General features: G+C 48.1%; 1 protein-coding gene across 4 annotated transcripts in view; it reads right to left on the bottom strand.

Annotated features, from left to right (window-relative positions):
* Positions 1-24,222, bottom strand: part of LOC144481730 (misshapen-like kinase 1) — a 283,663-nt gene that overhangs the window by 131,903 nt on the left and 127,538 nt on the right. For all 4 annotated transcript variants that reach the window (XM_078200874.1, XM_078200875.1, XM_078200876.1 and 1 more), the window contains exons 5-7: positions 22,178-22,268; positions 11,825-11,955; positions 2,726-2,780 (exon numbers count right to left, since the gene is read on the bottom strand). In XM_078200874.1, coding sequence (XP_078057000.1) covers positions 2,726-2,780; positions 11,825-11,955; positions 22,178-22,268 — 277 coding nt within the window. The remainder of the gene's footprint in view (positions 1-2,725; positions 2,781-11,824; positions 11,956-22,177; positions 22,269-24,222) is intronic.

Below are 24,222 nucleotides of genomic sequence, written 5' to 3'. Positions count from 1 at the left end.
ACCTGCGCATCGTGGGACACTAGAGGCGGTGGCACAGTGGTTAGCACTGCTGCCTCAGGGCACCAGGGACCTGGTTCGATTCCCGGCTTGGGTCACTGTCTGTGTGGAGTTTTCACGTTCTGACTCGTGTCTGCGTGGGTTTCCTCTGGGTGCTCCGGTTTCCTCCCACAGTCTGAAAGATGGGCTGGTTAGTTACATTGACCCGAACAAGTGCTGGAGTGTGGCGACGGGGGGAATTTCAATGTAACTTCATTGCAGCGTAAGCCTTACTTGCGACTAATAAATAAACATTAAAAAAACTAAGGGACAATTTAGCATGGCCAATCCACCTAACCTAACCGGCACATCTTTGAACACTAAGGGACAATTTAACATGGCCAATCCACCTAACCTGCACATCTTTGGACACTAAGGGACAATTTAGCATGGCCAATCCACCTAACCCGCACATCTTTGAACACTAAGGGACAATTTAGCATGGCCAATCCACCTAACTTAACCGGCACATCTTTGAACACTAAGGGACAATTTAACATGGCCAATCCACCTAACCTGCACATCTTTGAACACTAAGGGACAATTTAACATGGCCAATCCACCTAACCTGCACATCTTTGGACACTAAGGGACAATTTAGCATGGCCAATCCACCTAACCTAACCGGCACATCTTTGAACACTAAGGGACAATTTAGCATGGCCAATCCACCTAACCTAACCGGCACATCTTTGGACACTAAGGGACAATTTAACATGGCCAATCCACCTAACCTACACATCTTTGAACACTAAGGGGCAATTTAGCATGGCCAATCCATCTAACCTGCACATCTTTGGAGATTAAGGGACAATTTAACATGGCCAATCCACCTAACCTGCACATCTTTGGGTAAGGACAGCAGAGGCCCTTCCCTAAAGGATGTGTTTGAATTGGAAGGATTTTTAATAACAATCCCCTTGTTTCAGAGTCACGAACATTGCCACGAGCCTCTGATTCTGCATTTATTCAATCCACTGAATTTGTTTTAAATTTCCCAGCATTCAGGGTGGAATTTGAGCTGATGTTGCCAGATCCAGGCCTCTGCACTATTGGTTCAATAAGAGAGCAACAATCTTAAAGCACCCCATAATTTGTGCTCGGCCCCGACTGGGACGCAGAAAACGCTTGCCACAGAATGTAATAAACTGCACAAGAAACCCACTAATCACTCACAGCACATTACTCATTGAGTGGTGACTATATCCATCAAAGCCACCAGTCGCATTCGAATATCCTCTAACTCTGACTGACACAGCTGATTGCATGCTGCTCGATTTGGAACTCTGCAATTGACTTGTGGGTCCAGTAGTCCTTGACTCTGGCTTGGCGAAGATAGCTAAAGATTCTAGTGAAATGTTAGTCTTTGGTTCAAAGACAGTTGAAAACCAAGGGCAGGAGGCACGGCAGCACAGTGGTTAGCACTGCTGCCTCACAGCTCCAAGGGGCCCAGGTTCGATTCCCGGCTTGGGTCACTGTCTGTGTTGAGTTTGCACATTCTCCCCGTGTCTTCCTCCAGGTGCTCCAGTTTCCTCCCACAGTCCAAAGATGTGTAGGTTAGGTGGATTGGCCATGCTAGCTAGCTTTAGTGTACAAAGATGTGCAGGTTAGGTGGACTAGCCATGCTAACCTGCCTCTCAGTGTCCAAAGATGTGCCGGTTAGGTGGATTGGCCATGCTAAATTGCCCCTTAGTGTCCCAAAGATGTGCAGGTTAGGTGGTTTCACTATGCTAAATTGCCCCTTAGTGTCCAAAGATACATAGGTTAGGTGCATTGGTCATACTAAATTGGTCATTAGTGTCCAAAGATGTGCAGGTTAGGTGATTGGCCATGCTAAATTGGCCCTTAGCGTCCAAAGATGTGCAGGTTAGGTGGATTGGCCATGCTAAATTGTCCCTAAGTGTCCAAGGATGTGTCGATTAGGTGGATTGGCCATGCTAAATTGTCCCTAAGTGTCCAAAGATGTGCAGGTTAGGTGGATTGGCCATGCTCAATTGCCCCTTGGTGTCCAAAGATGCATAGATTAGGTGGATTGGCCATGCTAAATTGCCCCTTAGCGTCCAAAGATGTGCAGGTTAGGTGGATTGGCCATGCTAAATTGTCCCTAAGTGTCCAAAGATGTGCAGGTTAGGTGGATTGGCCATGCTAAATTGCCCTAAAATGTCCAAAGATGTGGGGGTTTGGTAGATTGGCCATGCTAAATTGTCCCTTAGTGTCCAAAGAAATGCAGGTTAGGGGAATCAGCAGGGTAAATACATGGGGTTACGGGAATAGGGTCTGGGTAAGATACCCGATGGGCCGAATGGCCTCCTTCTGCACTGTAGGGATTCAATGGAATGAATTACTTCCCAGCTCGTTATTTTTAAGTTGCATCCAGAAGCAGAACACAAACATCTGGCCCTGGAAAACGGGGATCTCTCCTGGCCACAGTTTAAAACTTTGGGACACACCACACAGCATGTCCGGCAGTAATGATATTGAGTGGGCAGACCAATAACCATCCCGCCAGCTCCTGAGTCTGAGTTTTAACGAACAAAGCCACAGCTCAAATCGATCGCGCCGATCATTCTCATTAGTTGCTCAATGATTTTTTTTTAAAAAAACGGCTAACAAAAGCTGGGTCGGCTGAGCGAAAAGTTCAGCAAAAGGAAATAGTTCCTTCATCAACCCCGCTTAAAGAAAGACTTACGTGGAGCTCCTTCCGCCATCTCGATTGCAGTAATTCCCAAAGACCAAATGTCACTCTGCAAGGAAACCACATTAAATAGAGTTAGAACATAGAAAAAAATACAGCACAAACAGGCCCTTCGGCCCACAAGTTGCGCTGGTCATGTCCCTACCTACCTAGGCTTATATATAGGCTTACCTATAACCCTCAATCCTATTAAGTTCCATGTACTCATCCAGGAGTCTCTTAAAAGACCCTATTGAGTTTGTCTCCACCACCACTGACGACAGTCGATTCCACGCACCCACCACCCTCTGAGTGAAAAACTTACCCCTGACATCTCCTCTGTACCTACCCCCCAGCACCTTAAACCTGTGTCCTCTCGTAGCAGCCATTTCAGCCCGGGGAAAAAGCCTCAGAGAATCCACCCGATCTATACCTCTCAACATCTTGTCTCTATCAGGTCACCTCTCATCCTTCGTCTCTCCAAGGAGAAAAAACTGAGCTCCCTCAACCTATCCTCACAAGGCATCAATAGAGTTAAAGGGGTAAATATCTGAAGGTTTCACCTCCCGGTGCTGGCAGTACAATGCTGCTTGACCAACACCCCAACGCTTGTGTCACAGTCTTCAAATCACTCAGGTTGAACATCATCAGCAATGTGTTTTATTATTAAACGTAAGGGTTACACTGCAATAGGCTTGAGTGTCTTGGGCTACAAGAAGATATAGACGGGATGGTCAAATGGGCGGATTAGTGGAAGATGGAATTTAACCCTGAAAAGTGTGAGGTGATACACTTTGGAAGGAGTAGTTTGACAAGGAGGTACTCAATGAACGGCATGACACTGGGAAGCTCTGTGGAACAAAGGGACCATGGCGTATTTGTCCACAGGTCTCCGAAAGCGGATGGGTATGTTAGTAAGGTGGTGAAAAAAGGCATATGGGACACTTGCCTTTATCAATCGAGGCATTGATTACAAAACCAGGGAGGTCATCAGGAGTTGTATCGAACTTTGGTGAGGCCCCAGCTGGAGCACTGTGTGCAATTCTGGTCTCCACATTATAGGAAGGATGTGGTTGCACTGGAGGAGGTGCAGAGGAGATTCACCAGGATGCTGCCTGGGATGGAACATTTAAGTTATGAAGAGAGGTTGGATCGGCTTGGGTTGTTCTCGTTGGAGCAGAAAAAATAAAAGGGCGACCTGATCGAGGCGTAGAAGATTATGAGGGACAGGGTGGATAAGGAGCAGCTGCTCCCCTGAGTTGAAGGGTCAGTTACGGGGGGGACACAAGTTAAAAGTGAGGGGCAGGAGGTTTAGGGGGAATTTGCGTAAAACCTTTTTTACCCAGAGGGTGGTGAGGGTCTGGAATGCGCTGCCTAGGAGGGTGGTAGAAGCGGGTTGCCTCACATCCTTTAAAAAGTAACTGGATGAACGCTTGGCATAGCATAACATTCAGGGCTATGGGCCAAGTGCTGGTAAATGGGATTAGGTGGGAGTTCAGGTGCTTCTACAGACTCGATTGGCCGAGGGGCCTCTTCTGCACTGTATGATTCTATGTGCTTGAGCCTCTGCAGCAGGAACTGAACCGATGGTGTCGGCTGACATGCTGGTGCACTCTTGAGGGAGTGCTTGAGGGCGGCACGGTAGCACAGTGGTTAGCACTGCTGCTTCACAGCTCCAGGGTCCCGGGTTCGATTCCTGGCTCGGGTCACTGTCTGTGTGGAGTTTGCACATTCTCCTCGTGTCTGCGTGGGTTTCCTCCGGGTGCTCCGGTTTCCCTCCCACAGTCCACAGATGTGCGGTTAGGTTGATTGGCTATGCTAAAATTGCCCTTAGTGTCCTGAGATGTGTAGGTTAGAGGGATTAATGGGTAAATATGTGGGGATATGGGGGTAGGGCCTGGGTGGGATTGTGGTCGGTGCAGACTCGATGGGCCGAATGGCCTCTTTCTGTGCTGTAGGGTTTCTAAGATTCTAAGATTCTACCCTGTCAGGAGTCATTCTTCAGGAGCAACATCAAACTGAGTCCCTGCTCACTGGAAGGAAAGCACCCCAGGGCATCATCTCAAAGAGCAGGCCAACTCTCCCAAGACCAATTCCGATCCTACAACCAATAGGATTTAAAAACAAATAGATCGTGATCACCGATCACAGAATCATACAATCCCTACAGTGCAGAAAGAGGCCATTCGGCCCATCGGGTCTGCACTGACAACGATCCCACCCAGGCCCTATCCCTGTGACCCCCATATATTTACCCTGCTAATTCTCCCTGACACTCAGGGGCAATTTAGCACGGCCAATCCACCTAACCTCCTCGGAGGGTGGGAGGAAACTGGAGCATCCGGAGGAAACCCACGCAGACACGGGGAGAACGTGCAAACTCCACAGACAGTGACCCGAGGCTGGAATTGAACCCGGGTCCCTGGTGCTGTGAGGCTAACCACTGTGCCAATGTTTGCCTGTGCTGACTAAATAAGGGTTCAATTGGCTTGTGATGTACAGTGGGATATCCTGAGGTTATGGAAGATACCACAGAAATAGACTTTTTGCTGCACTTTCTACAGCTCTGACACAGCCTCCCTTCTTTCACTTCTGTGAGTCCATGACTCACAAAAGGTTGCTGCAGGAGATTGGGGTCCACGGAGTTGGGGGTAAAGTGTTAGCGTGGATTGAGGATTGGCTATCCAACAGGAAGCAGAGAGTTGGAACAAATGGGTGCTTTTCTGGTTGGCAGTTGGTGACCAGTGGCGTGCCGCAGGGATCGGTGCTGGGGCCTCAACTGTTTACCATATACATAGACGATCTGGAGGAGGGGACCGAGTGTAGGGTATCAAAGTTTGCTGATGACACGAAGATGAGTGGGAAAGCGAATTGCGTGGAGGATGCAGAAAGTCTGCAGAGAGATTTGGATAGGCTAGGTGAGTGGACGAGGATCTGGCAGATGGAGTATAACGTTGGCAAATATGAAGTTATCCACTTCGGAAGAAATAATAGTAAATTGGAATATTATTTAAATGGAGAAAAATTACATCGTGCGACTGTGCAGAGGGACCTGGGGGTCCTTGTGCACGAATCGCAAAAACTCAGTCTGCAGGTGCAGCAGGTGATCAAGAAGGCGAATGGAATGTTGGCCTTTATCGCGAAGGGGATGGAGTATAAAAGCAGGGAGGTCTTGCTGCAACTGTACAAGGCACTGGTGAGGCCGCAACTGGAGTACTGTGTGCAGTTTTGGTCCCCTTATTTGCGAAAGGATGTATTGGCCTTGGAGGGAGTGCAGAGAAGGTTCACCAGGTTGATATCGGAGATGAGGGGTTAGCTTATGAGAAGAGATTGAACAGATTGGGTCTGTACTCGTTGGAGTTTAGAAGGCTGAGGGGTGATCTTATAGAGACATACAAGATAATGAAGGGGCTGGATAGGGTGGAGGCAGAGAGATTCTTTCCACTTAGAAGGGAAACCAGAACTAGAGGGCACGGCCTCAAAATAAATGGAGGCCGGTTCAGAACAGAGTTGAGGGGGAACTTCTTCTCTCAGAGGGTAGTGAATCTCTGGAATTCTCTGCCCATTGAAGTGGTGGAGGCTTCCTCGTTGAATATGTTTAAATCACGGGTAGATAGTTTTCTGATCGCTAAGGGGAATTAAGGGATATGGGGAGCAGGCGGGTAAGTGGAACTGATTCGCTTCAGATCAGCCATGATCTTGTTGAATGGCGGGGCAGGCTCGAGGGGCTAGAACGCCTACTCCTGCTCCTATTTCTTATGTTCTTATGACTTGAAACGTCAACTCTGCGAAGGTTTACCAGGCTGATCCCTGGGATGGCAGGTCTGTCATATGAGGAGACACTAAGCCGGTTAGGATTGCATTCATTGGAGTTTGGAAGAGTGAGAGGGGATCTCATAGAAACTTATAAAATTGTAACAGGGTTAGACAGGATGTTCCCGATGGTGGGGGGAACTAGGGGGTCATAGTTTGAGGAAAAGGGGTAAACCTTTTAGAACTGAGGTGAAGAGAAATGTCTTCACCCAGAGGGTGGTGAATGTGTGGAATTCACGACCACAGGATGTAGTTGAGGGCAAAACGTGAGATTTCAAGAAGAAATTAGATGTAGCTCTTGGGGCTGGATATGGGGGGGAAGGGAGAGGATCAGGATATTGACTTTGATGATCAGCCATGATCAAAAAGAATGGTGGAGCAGGCTCGGAGGGCCGAATGGCCTCCTCCTGCTTCTAGTTTCTATGTGACAGTGATAAATCAAAACAATTTGGTTCAAATCGAGGTAACGCGAAGGTGTGTGATATGGTGGGGGGGGCTCGGAGGGCTTGGATGGCCTACTCCTGCTTCTAGTTTCTATGTACCAGATACTCCCCGCAGTCTCCTCGCAGCAGAAGCATTCCAGAGAGATGGAAAAGAAATTAAAATGGAGTGAGTGCAGTCTGGAGGAGGAGGAGGAGGAGGAAGAAGCATATAGCACAGTGCTGCGGGACATCACTGCATACCGGGGTGCTATTTTCAGAGATCCACAGCGTCACAGAACAGATTAAATTGTTGTGGGTGTTACGAATTAAATCAGAAACTGAAAACTGGTGAAGGGCAAGATGGTGCCTTACACCATTAAGGTTATTAAAATAAATCGTGGAGTGACTCGATTCCATTGCTGCTCTTGATAAAAAGACAATCAAGGCTCTCAAGAGGACCTTTGCTTCCGATTCAGGTCAATCAGAAGGAGACTCGAGCCTTCAAAAAATCAGGAGTGCAAAACATGGCTCTGAGCCCAACTGTGGGCGCACTGCCTGGGAATCTGATGCACACTCAACGCCCACGTTGACAATCGAGCTCACAGCAACGGTCTGGAGGAATGAAACAAAATCACAGCTTCTCGCAAAGGTTCAGAGCCAATGCAGCAACAGCAGCAGCGGGGGATTTTGGGGTGTGGGAAACAGCTCTCGGGGTGGAGGAGGGGGGAAGGGAAGGTTTCTGCACCAATCCACACACAAGCGCGAGGCGTCACGTGGCCTCCTGCTTTCCCACTCATTTTATTTTAAAAGGCGTTTTACTCGAGAAACACAGTCGCAACCCGAGGGCTGAATTTGCTCGTGTCAAAAGATCCATATAAAGGCTGAAGCAATCGGGAGGCCAAAACGTTGTGGGATTTCAAGGAGAAATTAGATATAGCTCTTGGGGCTAAAGGGATCAAGGGATATGGTGTGGGGGAAGGGGGGGAAATCGGGATATTGAATTAGATGATCAGTCATGATCATAATGAATGGCGGAGCAGGCTCGAAGGGCCGAATGGCCTCCTCCTGCTTCTAGTTTCTATGTTTAACACATATGTAACAATTGTATAGGAACAAAAATATAGTCAGCAAATTCGGCAGGTTGGGAAGTGTTGAACAGGATGTTAAAAGGGCGAATGGAATTGAAATTGTTTTAAAATAGAGGGGAGGCAGTGGTATTATCGCTGGATTAGTCATCCAGAGACCCAGGGTATTGCTCTGGGGACCCGGGCCTCGAATTCCACCACGGCAAACGGTGACATTTGGATTCAATCGAAAAATCTGGAATTAAAAATCTAATTCCAGCACAGGGCGGCACAGTGGTTAGCGTTGCTGCCTCACAGCGCCAGGGACCCGGGTTCAATTCCGGCCTTGGCTGGCTGACTGTGCGGAGTGTACACGTTCTCCCCGTGTCTGTGTGGGTTTCCTCCCACACTCCAAAGAGCCAGGGACCCGGGTTCGATTCCCGGCTTGGGTCACTGTCTGTGTGGAGTTTGCACGTTCTCCCCCGTGTCTGCGTGGGTTTCCTCCGGGTACTCCGGTTTCCCCCCACAGTCCAAAGATGTGCGGGTTAGGTGGATTGGCCATGTTAAACTACCCTAGTGTCAGGGGGACTAGCAGGGTAAATACAAGGGGTTACGGGGATAGGGCCTGGGTGGGATTGTTGTTGGTGAAGACTCGATGGGCCAAATGGACTCTTTTAAAGTTTATTTACTGAAGTTTATTTATTAGTCACAAATAGGCTTACATTAACACTGCAATGAAGTTACTGTGAAAATCCCCTAGCTGGCGCTCGTTTGGGTACGCAGAGGGAGAATTTAGCAATTCACCTAACTAGCCCGTCTTTCAAACTGTTGGGGGAAACCGGAGCACCCGGAGGAAACCCGCGCAGACACAAAGAACGTGCAGACTCCGCGGAGACAGTGACCTGAGCCAGGAATCGAACCCGCGTCCCTGGCTCTGTGAGGCAGCAGTGCTAACCACTCTGCCACCATGCTGCCTACTCCGTCTGCACTGTAGGGATTCTGAATTTCGATGCAATGATGACCATTGACGATTGAATAAAAAAATACCTGGTTCACGAATGTCCTTTAGGGAAGGAAATCTGCCGTCTTTACCCGGTCTGGCCTACATGTGGCGATGTGGAAATGCCGGCGTTGGACTGGGGTAAACACAGTAAGGAGTCTAACAACACCAGGTTAAAGTCCAACAGGTTTATTTGGTAGCAAATGCCACACAAGCTTTCGGAGCGCTGCTCCTTCGTCAGGTGAGTGGGAGTTCTGTTCACAAACAGAGTTTATAAAGACACAAACTCAATTTACAGAATAATGAATAATGATTGGAATGCGAGTCTTTACAGCTAATCAAGTCTTAAAGGCACAGACAATGTGAGTGGAGAGAGGGTTAAGCACAGGTTAAAGAGATGTGTATTGTCTCCAGACAGGACAGCCAGTGAGATTCTGCAAGTCCAGGCAAGTTGTGGGGGTTACAGATAGTCTGTGATGTCTGTGTCGATATGCGCGATCTTCTTGGCGATCCTTTCCACTTGCAGCCGGCAGTTTGCGGTGTCGATGGTAGTCATGATGTGGAAATGTGAAATGTGAAAACTATCTGTCACCCCCACAACTTGCCTGGACTTGCAAAGTCTCACTGGCTGTCCTCTGGAGACAATACACATCTCTTTAACCTGTCCTAATGCTCTCTCCACTCACATTGTCTGTACCTTTAAGACTTGATTAGCTGAAAAGACTCGCATTCCAATCATTATTCTGTAAATTGAGTTTGTGTCTCTGTGCCCTGTTTGTGAACAGAATTCCCACTCACCTGACGAAGGAGCAGCGCTCCAAAAGCTTGTGTGGCGTTTGCTACCAAATAAACCTGTTGGACTTTAACCTGGTGTTGTGAGACTTCTTGCTATATGTGACTCCAGAGCCACAACAATGTGGTTGACTCTTAACTGCTCTCAGAAATGGTTGAGCGAGACACTCAGTTCAAGGGGCAACTAGGGATGGGCAATAAATGCTGGCCCAGCCCAGCGATGCCCATGTCCCATGAAAGAATAAAGAAACTACAAACATCGCCATATTACAGGAACTGAAGTATATGTACAATTAATCATTGAGGGTCCAAACTATGTGAGGAACTGGGATACATTCCCTTTGCTTGGTCTATGAAAAAAAGCCAACGTGTTTTGAAAAATTAAAATGCTTTATTGTTTTTTTTCCCTTTTAGGTGTCATCCTACAACTCCTGGCAATGGGGTCTTCAACAAGGCTTTTTATTTGGAAAAAAAACTTGGGTGATGCTGACTACTTCCCCGAACAACTCTCAGATTGAGAACTGATGGTATAGTGGCAAGCTCTGCTGCCTCTCAGCGCCAGGGGGCCCGGGTTCGATTCCGGCCTCGGGGTCACTGCGTACACGTTCTTCCCGTCTCTGCGTGGCTTTCCTGCGGGTGCTCCGGTTTCCTCCCACACCCCAAACCCCGGGTTAGGTGGATCGGCCCTTAATCGGCTAAATTGCCCCTTAATGTCCCAAGATGTGTAGGTTAAAAAAAAACATAGAACATAGAACATTACAGCGCAGAACAGGCCCTTCGGCCCACGATGTTGCACCGACCAGTTAAAAAAAAACTGTGACCCTCCAACCTAAACCAATTTCTTTTCGTCCATGAACCTATCTACGGATCTCTTAAACGCCCCCAAACTAGGCGCATTTACTACTGATGCTGGCAGGGCATTCCAATCCCTCACCACCCTCTGGGTAAAGAACCTACCCCTGACATCGGTTCTATAACTACCCCCCCTCAATTTAAAGCCATGCCCCCTCGTGCTGGATTTCTCCATCAGAGGAAAAAGGCTATCACTATCCACCCTATCTAAACCTCTAATCATCTTATATGTTTCAATAAGATCCCCTCTTAGCCGCCGCCTTTCCAGCGAAAACAATCCCAAATCCCTCAGCCTCTCCTCATAGGATCTCCCCTCCATACCAGGCAACATCCTGGTAAACCTCCTCTGCACCCTCTCCAAAGCCTCCACATCCTTCCTGTAATGTGGGGACCAGAACTACACACAGTACTCCAAGTGCGGCCGCACCAGAGTTGTGTACAGTTGCAACATAACGCTACGACTCCTAAATTCAATCCCCCTACCAATAAACGCCAAGACACCATATGCCTTCTTAACAACCTTATCTACTTGATTCCCAACTTTCAGGGATCTATGCACACATATACCTAGATCCCTCTGCTCCTCCACACTATTCAAAGTCCTCCCGTTAGCCCTATACTCAACACATCTGTTATTCCTACCAAAGTGAATTACCTCACACTTCTCCGCATTAAACTCCATCCGCCACCTCTCGGCCCAACTTTGCAACCTGTCTAAGTCTTCCTGCAAACTACGACACCCTTCCTCACTGTCTACCACACCACCGGTTAGGTGGATCGGCCGTGCTAAATTGCCCCTTAATGTCCCAAGATGTGTAGGTTAGGTGGATTTGCCATGGTAAATTGCCCCTTCGTGTCCAATGATGTGAAGATTAGGTGGATTAGCCATGCGAAATCGCCCTAGTGTCAGGGGGATTAGCAGGGTAAATATAGGGGGTTACGGGGATGGGTGGGATTGTTGTCAGTGCAGGCTCGATGGGTTGAATGGCCTCCTTCTGCACCGTAAAGATTCGATCCTGTTCTAACCTCCCTCGGCCCACCCTATGGCAAGGCTTCCAATTGCAAGGGACAGAGCATGACTGGTCGGAACACGGAGGCGTGCATGATGCTACCTTTTTATCAAGGGCTGATCGAGCGCCTTTCCCCGTCCCCTGCATGGGTTTGTACATACCCTGTAATCGTAGGTGGCATCTGGGTTTTCGTCACATGCGATGACTTCGGGCGCCATCCAGTACGGGGTGCCGATGAATGTATTCCTTCGTCCGACAGTCCTGTCGAGCTGAGCACTGACACCAAAATCAACTGAAAGGGAAATGGCGACCATTCAGAAATGTTCAACAAAATTGGACCTGTCCTGGTCCCCCCCATATCCATGCTGTAGTTAAGAAAGCCCCTCCAACGCCTCTAATTTATCAGAAGACTAAGGAAATTTGGCATGTCAGCTACGACTCTCACCAACTTTTACAGATGCACCACGGAAAGCATTCTTTCTGGTTGTATCACAGCTTGGTCTGGCTCCTGCTCTGCCCAAGACCGCAGGAAACTACAAAGGGTTGTGAATGTAGCCCAGTCCATCACACAAACCAGCCTCCCATCCATTGACTCTGTCTACACTTCCCGCTGCCTCGGGGAAAAGCAGCCAGCATAATCAAGAACCCCCATGCACCCCGGACATTCTCTCTTCCACCTTCTTCCATTGGGAAAAAGATACAAAAGTCTGAGGACACGTACCAATCAACTCAAGAACAGCTTCTTCCCTGCTGCCGTCAGACTTTTGAACGGACCTACCCCGTATTAAGCTGATTTTTCTCGACATAAGAACATAAGAAATAGGAGCAGGAGTAGGCCATCTAGCCCCTCGAGCCTGCCCCGCCATTCAACAAGATCATGGCTGATCTGAAGCGAATCAGTTCCACTTACCCGCCTGCTCCCCATATCCCTTAATTCCCTTATCGATCAGAAATCTATCTACCCGTGATTTAAACATATTCAACGAGGAAGCCTCCACCACTTCAATGGGCAGAGAATTCCAGAGATTCACTACCCTCTGAGAGAAGAAGTTCCTCCTCAACTCTGTTCTGAACCGGCCCCCACTTATTTTGAGGCTGTGCCCTCTAGTTCTGGTTTCCCTTCTAAGTGGAAAGAATCTCTCGACCTCTACCCTATCCAGCCCCTTCATTATCTTATATGTCTCTATAAAATCACCCCTCAGCCTTCTAAATTCCAATGAGTACAGGACCAATCGCTCAATCTCTCCTCATAAGCTACACCCCTCATCTCCGGTATCAACCTGGTGAACCTTCTCTGCACTCCCTCCAAGGCCAATATATCCTTTCGCAAATAAGGGGACCAAAACTGCACACAGTACTCCAGTTGCGGCCTCACCAGTGCCTTGTACAGTTGCAGCAAGACCTCCCTGCTTTTATATTCTATCCCCCTCGCGATAAAGGCCAACATTCCATTCGCCTTCTTGATCACCTGCTGCTCCTGCAGACTGAGTTTTTGCGATTCGTGCACAAGGACCCCCAGGTCCCTCTGCACAGTAGCATGATGTAATTTTTCTCCATTTAAATAAAATTCCAATTTACTATTATTTCTTCCAAAGTGGATAACCTCACATTTGCCAACGTTATATTCCATCTGCCAGATCCTCGCCCACTCGCTCAGCCTGTCCAAATCTCTCTGCAGACTTTCCGCGTCCTCCACGCAATTCGCTCGCCCACTCATCTTCGTGTCATCAGCAAACTTTGATACCCTACACTCAGTCCCCTCCTCCAGATCATCTATGTAAATGGTAAACAGTCAACATCCTAGCTATGACTGTAACAGTACATTCTGCACCCTCTCCTTTCCTTCTCTATGAACGGTATGCTTTGTCTGTATAGCGCGCAAGAAACAATACTTTTCACTGTATCCCAATACATGTGACAATAATAAATCTAATCAAAATCAAATAAATCCGATTCATTTGAACAAGCTTCCATCCACGATTCTTTTAGTTACTTTTCATAGGAACAGAGGAATGTGGAGCAGAAGGAGGCAATTTAACCCTTCGAGCCTGCTCCGCTATTCAATCAGATCATGGCTGATCTCTCCCTGGTCTCGAATCCACCCCCCCACCTGTTCCCCTTTATCCCCTTTTTATCAGAAATATATCTATCTCCTTCTTGAAACCATTCAATGATTCAGATTCCACCACGCGATGGGGCAGCGAGTTCCACAAATTCACCACCCTCTGCGAGAAGTAGTTCCTCCTCATCTCAGTTTTAAATCTACCGCCTCTCAACCTATACCTGTGACCTCTTGTTCGAGATTGCCCCACAAGAGGAAACATTTGGTCTGTATTTACTCTATCAGTCTCTTTTGGTATTGAAGTTTTAAAAGTCGAGTTCATAATAAACAGTTCACAGAATCCCGCAGTGCAGAAGAGGCCCTTCAGCCCATCGAGTCTGCACTGACGCATGAAAGGCCCTGACCTGACCACCTAACCCCACTTGCCAGCACTTGGCCCATAGCCCTGAATGTCACGGTGTGCCAAGGTACTTTTTAAAGGATGTGAGGCATCCCGCCTCCACCACCCTCCCAGGCATGCATTCCAGACCCTCACCACCCTCTGGGCGAAGAAGCTTTTCCTCAAATCACCCTCTAAACCTCCCAGAAGTTGCAACCCCCCCCCCCAATCAGCCCATGTCGGCATTCACCCGGCAAGAGATCAAACAATTCTAATCTTTTCCAAACTCAACCCATGTCAGCCACCTAATCAATCGAATCTCGACTCCCGACAGAGCTTCAGCATCAATCATTAACCTTGCAAGTGAATTCCAGACTCAACTCAAAAGCAAATGATTGTGGGTACTGGAAAGCAGAAATGAAAATGAAAAATGCTGAAGGTGCACAGCAGGTTTAACGGCATCTACGGAGAGGCAAACAGAGTTCATCTTTCAGATCTGTGACCTTCCATCAGAACAGATGATGGAAGGTCAGGGGCCTCTGCTTCCCTCCATAGGTGCTGCCGTAACCTGCAGAGCATTTATAGAATTTTCTGTTTTAACTTAAAAGCATCAGCTCCATTTCACTTCTCAACGGGTGAACTGATGCAACAACCACAATCTCTCCCTCAAGGTCAGTAAAACGGAGGAGATGGTCATCGACTTCAGGAATGTAGTGGAGAACATGCCATCGTCTACATCAACGGGGATGAAGTGGAAATGGCCGAGAGCTTCATTGTTACTCGGTGTCCCAGGTCGCCGACAACCTGTCCTGGTCCCTCCACACCGGTGCAATAGTTAAGAAAGCCCACCAGCACCTCTACTTTCTCAGGGGGCGAAGGAAATTCGGCATGTCCGCTACGGCGCTCACCTATTTTACAGATGTCCCACAGAAATCATCCTTTCTGGTTGTATCACAGCTTGGCACGGTTCCTGCTCTGCCCAAGACCGCAAGGAACAAAACGTAGCCCAATCCCTCACACAAACCAGCCTCCCATCCATTGACTCCGTCTACACTTCCCGCTGCCGCGGGAAAAGCAGCCAGCATAATCAAAGACCCATCGCATCCTGGACATTCTCTCTTCCACCTTCTTCCGTTGGGAAGTTGATTTGATTTGATTTATTATTGTCACAAGTACTGGGACACAGTGTAAAGTATTGTTTCTTACTTTTTGGACAAAACATACCGTTCATAGAGTATATGGGGAGAAGGAAAGGAGAGGGTGTAGAATGTAGTGTTACAGTCATAGCTAGGGTGTAGAGAAAGATCAACTTAACATATGCTAGGGCCATTCAAAAGTCTGACGGCAGCAGGGAAGAAGCTGTTCTTGAGTCGGTCGGTGCGGGACCTCAGATGTTTGTGTCTTTTTCCCAACGGAAGAAGGTGGAAGAGAGAATGTCCGGGGTGCGTGAGGTCCTTGATTATTTTTTAAAATTCTATTCATTCGTGTCACAAGTAAGCTTACATTAACACTGCAATGAAGTTACTGTGAAAATCCCCTGGATTATTCTGGTTGCTTTCCCAAGGCAGTGGGAAGTGTAGACGGAGACAGTGAATGGGAGGCTGGTTTGAGTGATGGGCTGGGCTTCGTTCACAACTCTTTGTAGTTTCTGGCAGTCTGGGACAGAGTAGGAGCCACACCAAGCTGTGATATATCCGGAAAGGATGCTTTCTATAGTGCATCTGTAAAAGATAGTTAAATGGTCCAGGCCTGTTCTTACATTCCCCACCATCCTCCTGTGCTAAAGGCTTCTAAGCATTCAGCACTCCTCGAATTCTGGCCTCTTGAAATCCTCCAGTTTCTTTAGCCAACCATTGTCGACTATGTCTTCAACTGATTAGATCCCTGTCTAAGCTCCTCTGTCTCTCCACCTCCATGTTCCTTTTAAAACATTCCATCAAGCTGACCTCTTTACCAACAGTCCTGATATCACCACATGGAATCCTAGAATCCTACAGAGCAGAAGGATGCCTTTCGATGCACCGACCACAATCCCACCCAAGCCCTATCCCCGTTACCTCATAACCCCATGCACTAACCCTAGCTAATCCCCCTGACACTACGGTCAATTTATCATGGCCAATCTACCTAACCGACACATCTTTGGACACTAAGGGGCAATTTAGCATCGCCAAGCTATACAAGACCCTCGTCAGACCCCACTTGGAGTACTGTGCTCAGTTCTGGCCGCCTCACTATAGGAAGGATGTGGAAAAGATTGAAAGGGTGCAGAGGAGATTTACAAGGATGTGGCCTGGATTGAGTGGCATGCCTTATGAGGATAGGCTGAGGGAGCTCGGTCTTTTCTCCTTGGAGAGACGAAGGATGAGAGGAGACCTAATAGAGGTGTATAAGATGTTGAGAGGCATAGATCGGGTGGACTCTCAGAGGCTTTTTCCCAGGGTGGAAATGTCTGCTACGAGAGGACACAGGTTTAAGGTGCTGGGGGGTAGGTACAGCGGAGATGTTAGGGGTAGGTTTTTCACACAGAGGGTGGTGGGCGAGTGGAATCGGCTGCCGTCAGGGGTGGTGGAGGCGAACTCAATAGGGTCTTTTAAGAGACTCCTGGATGAGTACATGGAGCTTAATAGGATGGAGGGTTATAGGTCTAGAAGGTAGGGATGTGTTCGGCACAACTTGTGGGCCGAAGGGCCTGTTTGTGCTGTAGTTGTTTCTATGTTTCTAATCCACCTAACCTGCACATCTTTGGAGTGTGGGTGGAAACCGGAGCACCCGGAGGGAACCCACGCAGACACGGGGAGAACGTGCAAACTCCGCACAGACAGTGACCCAAGCCGGGAATCAAACCCGGGTCCCTGGCGCTGCGAGGCAGAAGTGTTAATCACTGTGCCACCCGAACAATGGCACCGAGCATGGGGCCCAAACCCACGACCTTGAGATTAAGAGTCTCATGCTCCACCAACTGAGCTAGCTGGGCACAAATCAAAGTGGAGAACGTGGGTGGTGTTAAGATTTTCTCAACTCGGATCCACCCAAGGTTGCTTTATGACTTTAAAGGTGCTATTTTAATGCAAGTTGTTGGGATCTGGCAGATAGATACATGTCGCTGATGCAAGATGCCCAAATTGATTTGTTTATTCTTCCTACCAGTTGATTTCACATTCTGCTCACAAACAGAAACCGGAAAACAGGTTCTAGAACAGACTTTGCTCATTTTCCACTCCAACTCTTTCCATCTGGCGCTGCCTGCCATCTTCATCCCTCTCTCCATCCTCGCATGCATTTTCACACACCTGCGCGATACCTCTATTTGAGCTGAATTGGTTTGATTTATTGTCACACAGAAACTAGAAGCAGGAGGAGGCCATTCGACCCTTCGAGCCTGTTCCACGATTCATCTTCAGCATCAAATTCAATATCCTGATGCCCCCCTTCCCCCCCATATCCCTTGATCCCTTTCGCCCCAAGAGCGATATCTAATTTCTTCTTGAAATCACACAACGTTTTGGCCTCAGCTACTTTCTGTGGGAGTGAATTCCACACATTCACCACCCTCTGGGTGAAGAAATTTCTCCTCACCTCAGTTCTAAAAGGTTTACCCCCTTATCCTCAAACTATGACCCCTAATTCTGGACTCCCCCCACCATCGGGAACGTTCTTTCTGAATCTACCCTGTCGATCCCCTCTCACTCTTCTAAACTCCAGTGAATATAATCCTAACCGACTTAATCTCTCCTCATATGACAGCCCTGCCATCACAGGAATCAGCCTGGTAAACCATCGCTGTGCTCCCTCTATAGCAAGGACATCCTTCCTCAGATAAGGACACCAAAACTGCACACAATACTCCAGGCGTGGCCTCACCAACGCCCTGTACAATTGCAGCAAAACATCCCTATCCCGATACTCAAATCCTCTCGCTATGAAGGCCAACATACCATTTGCCTTCTTCACTGCCTGCTGTACCTGCGCGCTTACTTTCAGCGACTGATGCACGAGGACATCAAGATATTGGGATACAGTGAGAAGTATTGTTTCTTGCGTGCTGTACAGACAAAGCATACCGTTCATAGAGTACACAGGGGAGAAGGAAACGAGAGGGAATACAGCATGTAGTGTTACAGTCACAGCTAGGGTGCAGAGAAAGGTCAGCTTAATATAAGATAGGTCCATTCAGAAGTCTGGTGTGATGGCAGCAGGGAAGAAGCTGTTCTCGATTGCTTTTGCCTCTCCCCTCATGCTGTGAAATAAGTAGGCAGCAGCTAGCTCCCTTTTAAATAAATGTATTTGACCTTGCTGCGATCAGGGTAACATTGCCATGGCAACTGCTGAGAGAGTTGCCGCACAGGTTTTTTTCTTGGTAAACACCCGCACACATTCTTGCAAGTCATCAGTCTGAATATGGTTTAACCCGAACTCTACAAACCAATTCACTCACATTCTGCCTTCACGCCTTTTCTCCTGATAGGGCGGCACGTTGGTTAGCACCGCTGCCTCACAGCGCCAGGGACCCGGGTTCGATTCCCGGCTTGGATCACTGTTTGTGCGGAGTCTGCACGTTCTCCCTGTGTCTGCGTGGGGTTCCACCGGTTGCTCCCACAGTTCAAAGATGTGTAGGTTAGGTGGATTGGCCATGCTAAATTGCCCCTTTCTGTCCAAAGATGTGTAGGTTAGGTGGATTGGCTGTGCTAAATTGCCCCTTTGTGTCCAAAGATGTGTAGGTTAGGTGGATTGGCCATGCTAAATTGTCCCTTAGTGTCCAAAGATGTGTAGGTTAGGTGGATTGGCCATGCTAAATTGCCCCTTAGTGTCCAAAGATGTGTAGGTTAGGTGGATTGGTCATGCTAAATTGTCCCTTAGTGTCCAAAGATGTGCGGGTTAGGTGGATTGCACGTGCTAAATTGCCCCTTAGTGTCCAATGATAGAACGTAGAACATAGAACAGTACAGCACAGAACAGGCCCTTCGGCCCACGATGTTGTGCCGAGCTCTAACTGAATCCAAGATCAAGCTATCCCACTCCCTATCATACTGGTGTGCTCCATGTGCCTATCCAATAGCCGCTTAAATGTTCCTAAAGTGTCTGACTCCACTATCACTGCAGGCAGTCCATTCCACACCCCAACCACTCTCTGCGTAAAGAACCTACCTCTGATATCCTTCCTATATCTCCCACCACGAACCCTATAGTTATGCCCCCTTGTAATAGCTCCATCCACCCGAGGAAATAGTCTTTGAACGTTCACTCTATCTATCCCCTTCATCATTTTATAAACCTCTCTTAAGTTTCCCCTCAGCCTCCTCCGCTCCAGAGAGAACAGCCCTAGCTCCCTCAACCTTTCCTCATAAGACCTACCCTCCAAACCAGGCAGCATCCTGGTAAATCTCCTCTGCACTCTTTCCAGCGCTTCCACATCCTTCTTATAGTGAGGTGACCAGAACTGCACACAATATTCCAAATGTGGTCTCACCAAGGTCCTGTACAGTTGCAGCATAACCCCACGGCTCTTAAACTCCAACCCCCTGCTAATAAAAGCTAACACACTATAGGCCTTCTTCACAGCTCTATCCACTTGAGTGGCAACCTTTAGAGATCTGTGGATATAGAACATAGAACATAACAGCGCAGTACAGGCCCTTCGGCCCTCGATGTTGCGCGGACCAGTGGTACCAATCTAAAGCCCCTCTAATCTACACTATTCCAATATCATCCATATGTTTATCCAATAACAACTTGAACGCTCTCAACGTTGACGAGTCCACTACTGCTGCAGGCAGGGCATTCCACGCCCTTACTACTCTCTGAGTAAAGAACCTACCTCTAACATCTGTCCTATATCTCTCACCCCTCAATTTTAAGCTATGTCCCCTCGTGCCAGCCATCACCATCCGAGGAAAAAGGCTCTCACTATCCACCCTATCTAATCCTCTGATCATCTTGTATGCCTCTATTAAGTCACCTCTTAACCTTCTTCTCTCTAATGAAAACAACCTCAAGCCCCTCAGCCTTTCCTCATACGATTTTCCCACCATACCAGGCAACATCCTGGTAAATCTCCTCTGCACCCTTTCCAACGCTTCCACATCTTTCCTATAATACGGCGACCAGAACTGTACGCAATACTCCAAGTGCGGCCGCACCAGAGTTTTGTACAGTTGTAGCATGACCTCCTGGCTCCGAAACTCAATCCCTCTATCAATAAAAGCTAACACACTGTACGCCTTCTTAACAACCCTATCAACCTGGGTGCCAACTTTCAGGGATCTATGCACATGGACACCAAGATCCCTCTGTTCATCCACACTACCAAGTATCTTACCATTAGCCCAGTACTCTGTATTCCTGTTACTCCTTCCAAAGTGAATCACCTCACACTTTTCCGCATTAAACTCCATTTGCCACCTCTCAGCCCAGCTCTGCAGCTTATCTATGTCCCTCTGTAACCTGCCACTTCCCTCCGCACTGTCTACAACTCCACCGACTTTAGTGTCATCCGCAAATTTACTAATCCATCCTTCCACGCCCTCATCCAAGTCATGAATAAAAATGACAAACAGCAGTGGCCCCAAAACAGATCCTTGCGGTACACCACTAGTAACTGAACTCCAGGATGAATATTTCCCATCAACCACCACCCTCTGTTTTCTTACAGCTAGCCAATTCCTGATCCAAACCACTAAATCACCCTCAATCCCATGTGTCCGTATTTTCTGCAAAAGCTTACCATGGGGAACCTTATCAAACGCTTTACTGAAATCCATATACACCACATCAACCGCTTTCCCCTCATCCACCTCTTTGGTCACCTTCTCAAAGAACTCAATAAGGTTTGTGAGGCACGACCTACCCTTCACAAAACCGTGCTGACTATCCCTAATCAAATTATTCCTTTCTAGGTGATTATAAATCCTATCTCTTATAATCCTTTCCAATACTTTGCCCACAACAGAAGTAAGGCTCACCGGTCTATAATTACCAGGGTTGTCCCTACTCCCCTTCTTGAACAAGGGGACAACATTTGCTATCCTCCAGTCTTCTGGCACTGTTCCTGTAGACAATGACGACACAAAGATCAAAGCCAAGATCTCTCTGTTCCTCCACAGTCTTCAGAACCCTACCTTTGACCCTGTAATCCACATTTAAATTAGTCCTACCAAAATGAATCACCTCACATTTATCAGGGTTAAACTCCATTTGCCATTTTTCAGCCCAGCTTTGCATCCTACCTATGTCTCTTTGCAGCCTACAACAGCCCTCCACCTCATCCACTACTCCACCAATCTTGGTGTCATCAGCAAATTTACTGATCCACCCTTCAGCCCCCTCCTCTAAGTCATGTGATGTGCAGGTTAGGTGGATTGGCCATGCTAAATTGCCCCTTAGTGTCCAAAGATGTGTATCATAGAATCCCTCCAGTGCCGAAGGAGGCCATTTGGCCCATTGAGCTGCACTGACAACAATTCCACCCAGATCCTATCTCTGTAACCCCACGTATTTACCCTGCTAATCCCCCTGACACTAAGGGGCAAATTGGCCAATCAACCTAATGTGCATACCTTTGGTGTGGAAGGAAACCGGATTATCCGGGAGAAACACACGCAGACACAGGGAGAACGTGCAAACTCCACACAGTCAGTGACCCAAGGCCAGAATTGACCCCGGGTCCCTGGCGCTGTGAGACAGCAGTGTTGAAGCACTGTGCCACCGTGTAGGTTAGGTAGATTAGCCACGGTAAAGTTCTGCTTCTGACGGGCCATAAGCACCCTTGCCTGCAAATGTATTTATCCTTGGAGGAGAGCAAAGGAAGAATGGTAATCTCAGCCCTCAACAGCCACAGGGTCCCCAATGCCCCGGCGTGCCACCCCTTGAAGGGAAATTAACATTTCTTTTCAACAACTCCAACAAGGGAACAGCTGCTGTCAGAGAACCGATCCACAAGTCAGCACCGAGAAGTCATGCCAAGTCTGCCATCATCCTTCCATGTCATTTTTAACACGCTACGCACATGCCACAAGCAGGTTTTGAGCTGGAACATTTCCCCGATCGGCCAAGACAAAAATCACACCTCCTTACCGAGTTTCACTTCCGCGTTTTCTGTCAGTAGCACATTCTGTCCCTTGATGTCTCTGTGAATAACTTTGTGCGCATGAAGATGCGTTAAGCCCTGTGGGAAAGGCAAAGAGAGATCAAAAATGTTGAACAAGAGCACTGTTGGATTTGATATAAATTCACTCAATTAGAGGTTAGCGCTGCTGCCTCACAGCGCCAGGGAGCCGGGTTCGATTCCTGACTCGGGTCACTGTCAGTGCGGGGTGGGCCTGGGTAAGATGGTCGGGGCAGCACGTTGGCATAGTGGTTAGCACTGTTGCTTCACAGCGCCCTGGGTTCAGGGGGTTCCCGGAGGCCCGGTTTCGGTTCCTGGCTCAGGTCACTCTCTGCGGAGTCTGCACGTTCTCCCCCGTGTCTGCGTGGGTTTCCTCCGGGTGCTCCGGTTTCCCCCCAACAGCCCGAAAGACGTGCTGGTTAGGGTGCATTGGCCGTGCTAAATTCTCCCTCAGTGTTACCCGAACAGGCGCCGGAGTGTGGCGACTGGGGGATTTTCACAGCAACTTCATTGCAGCGTTAATGCAAGCCTACTTGTGAGATTAATAAAACTAAAATTTAAAAAAATGGTTAGAGGGAAGAATGACGAGAGTGGCCATGGCCACACAAGTAGACAGGGTGGTAATGAAGGGGTATGGCACACTTGCCTTTATTGGTCGGGGCATTGAGTACAAGAGTTAGGATGTCACGTTGCAGCTTTATAAAACTTTGGTTAGGCCGCACTTAGAGTATTGCCTTCAATTCTGGTCTCCACGTTATAGGAAGGATGTGGAGGCTTTGGAGAGGGTGTGGAAGAGGTTTACCAGGATGCTGCCTGGATTAGAGAGAATGAGCTATAAGGAGAGGCTGGACAAACTAGAGTTGTTTTCTCTGGAGGCTGAGGGGAGACCTGACAGAAGGCTGTAAAATGCTGAGAGGAATAGATAAGGTTGACTGCCAGTATCTTTATCCCAGAGTTGAAATGTCTAATACTACGGGGCACGCACTTAAGGTGAGAAGGGGGAAGTTTAAAGGAGATGTAAGGGGCAAGTTTTTTTACACAGAGTGGTGGGTGTCTGGAATGCGCTGCCAGGGGTGGTGACGGAGGCAGATACGACAGGGGTGTTTAAGGGGCTTTTAGATAAGCACATGAATATGCGAGGAATAGCGGGATATGGACCAAGGGCAGGCAGAAGGGATTAGTTCAATTTGACGTCATGTTCGGCACAACATGGTGGACCGAAGGGCCTGTCCCTGGGCTGTTCTATGTTCTGTATAAAATAAATGGAAGACTTTTAAAAGGTGTGAGGGAAGAGGGAGACCTAAATAGGTTCGCAAATGCAAATATTTGATAAGAGGTGTACAGGAGTATGACAGGTTTAGATAAGATAGGCTGTAGCGCGCTAGAAACAATGCTTTTCACTGTATCCCAATACATGTGACAATAAATCAAATCAAATATATTAAGCTGGTCTTTCTCTGCATCCTAGCTACGATCATAACACTATATTCTGCACACTCTCCTTTCCTTCTCCCCTATGTACTCTCTGAACAGTATGCTTTGTCTGTATAGCGCGCAAGAAACAATACTTTACACTGTCTCCCAATACATGTGACAATAATAAATCAAATCAAATCCTTCTCCCCTATATACTCTATGAACGGTATGCTTTGTCTCTCACACACACACACACACACACACACATATACCCACTGCACATACATTCTCTCATTGTGCACACATGGGGGTGGGTGGGGGAGGGTGGGGAGAGTTGTTGTTGTATTAATCCTCTCCCTCTCTCTGCAGTCTCTCTGGGGCTGGGGGAGGTGTGGGGGCGGTGGGAGAGGGTGAAGGGGTGAGGGGGGTTGATGATATATTAACCCTTTCCCTCTCCTCTCTCCGCAGTCTCTCCGGGTTCCAGGGTTGGGGGAGGGTGTTGTGGGTGTGTGAGAGGGGTGGGGGGTTTGATGTTCTGTTAACCTCTTGAAGTTGTACAAGACATTGGTAAGGCCACACTTGGAATACTGTGTATAGT

Source organism: Mustelus asterias, chromosome 31 (assembly GCF_964213995.1).
Source record: "Mustelus asterias chromosome 31, sMusAst1.hap1.1, whole genome shotgun sequence".
Taxonomy (NCBI): Eukaryota; Metazoa; Chordata; class Chondrichthyes; order Carcharhiniformes; family Triakidae; genus Mustelus; species Mustelus asterias.
Note: the sequence above shows the minus strand (reverse complement) of the source record. Positions and strands in the feature narration are given on the sequence as shown.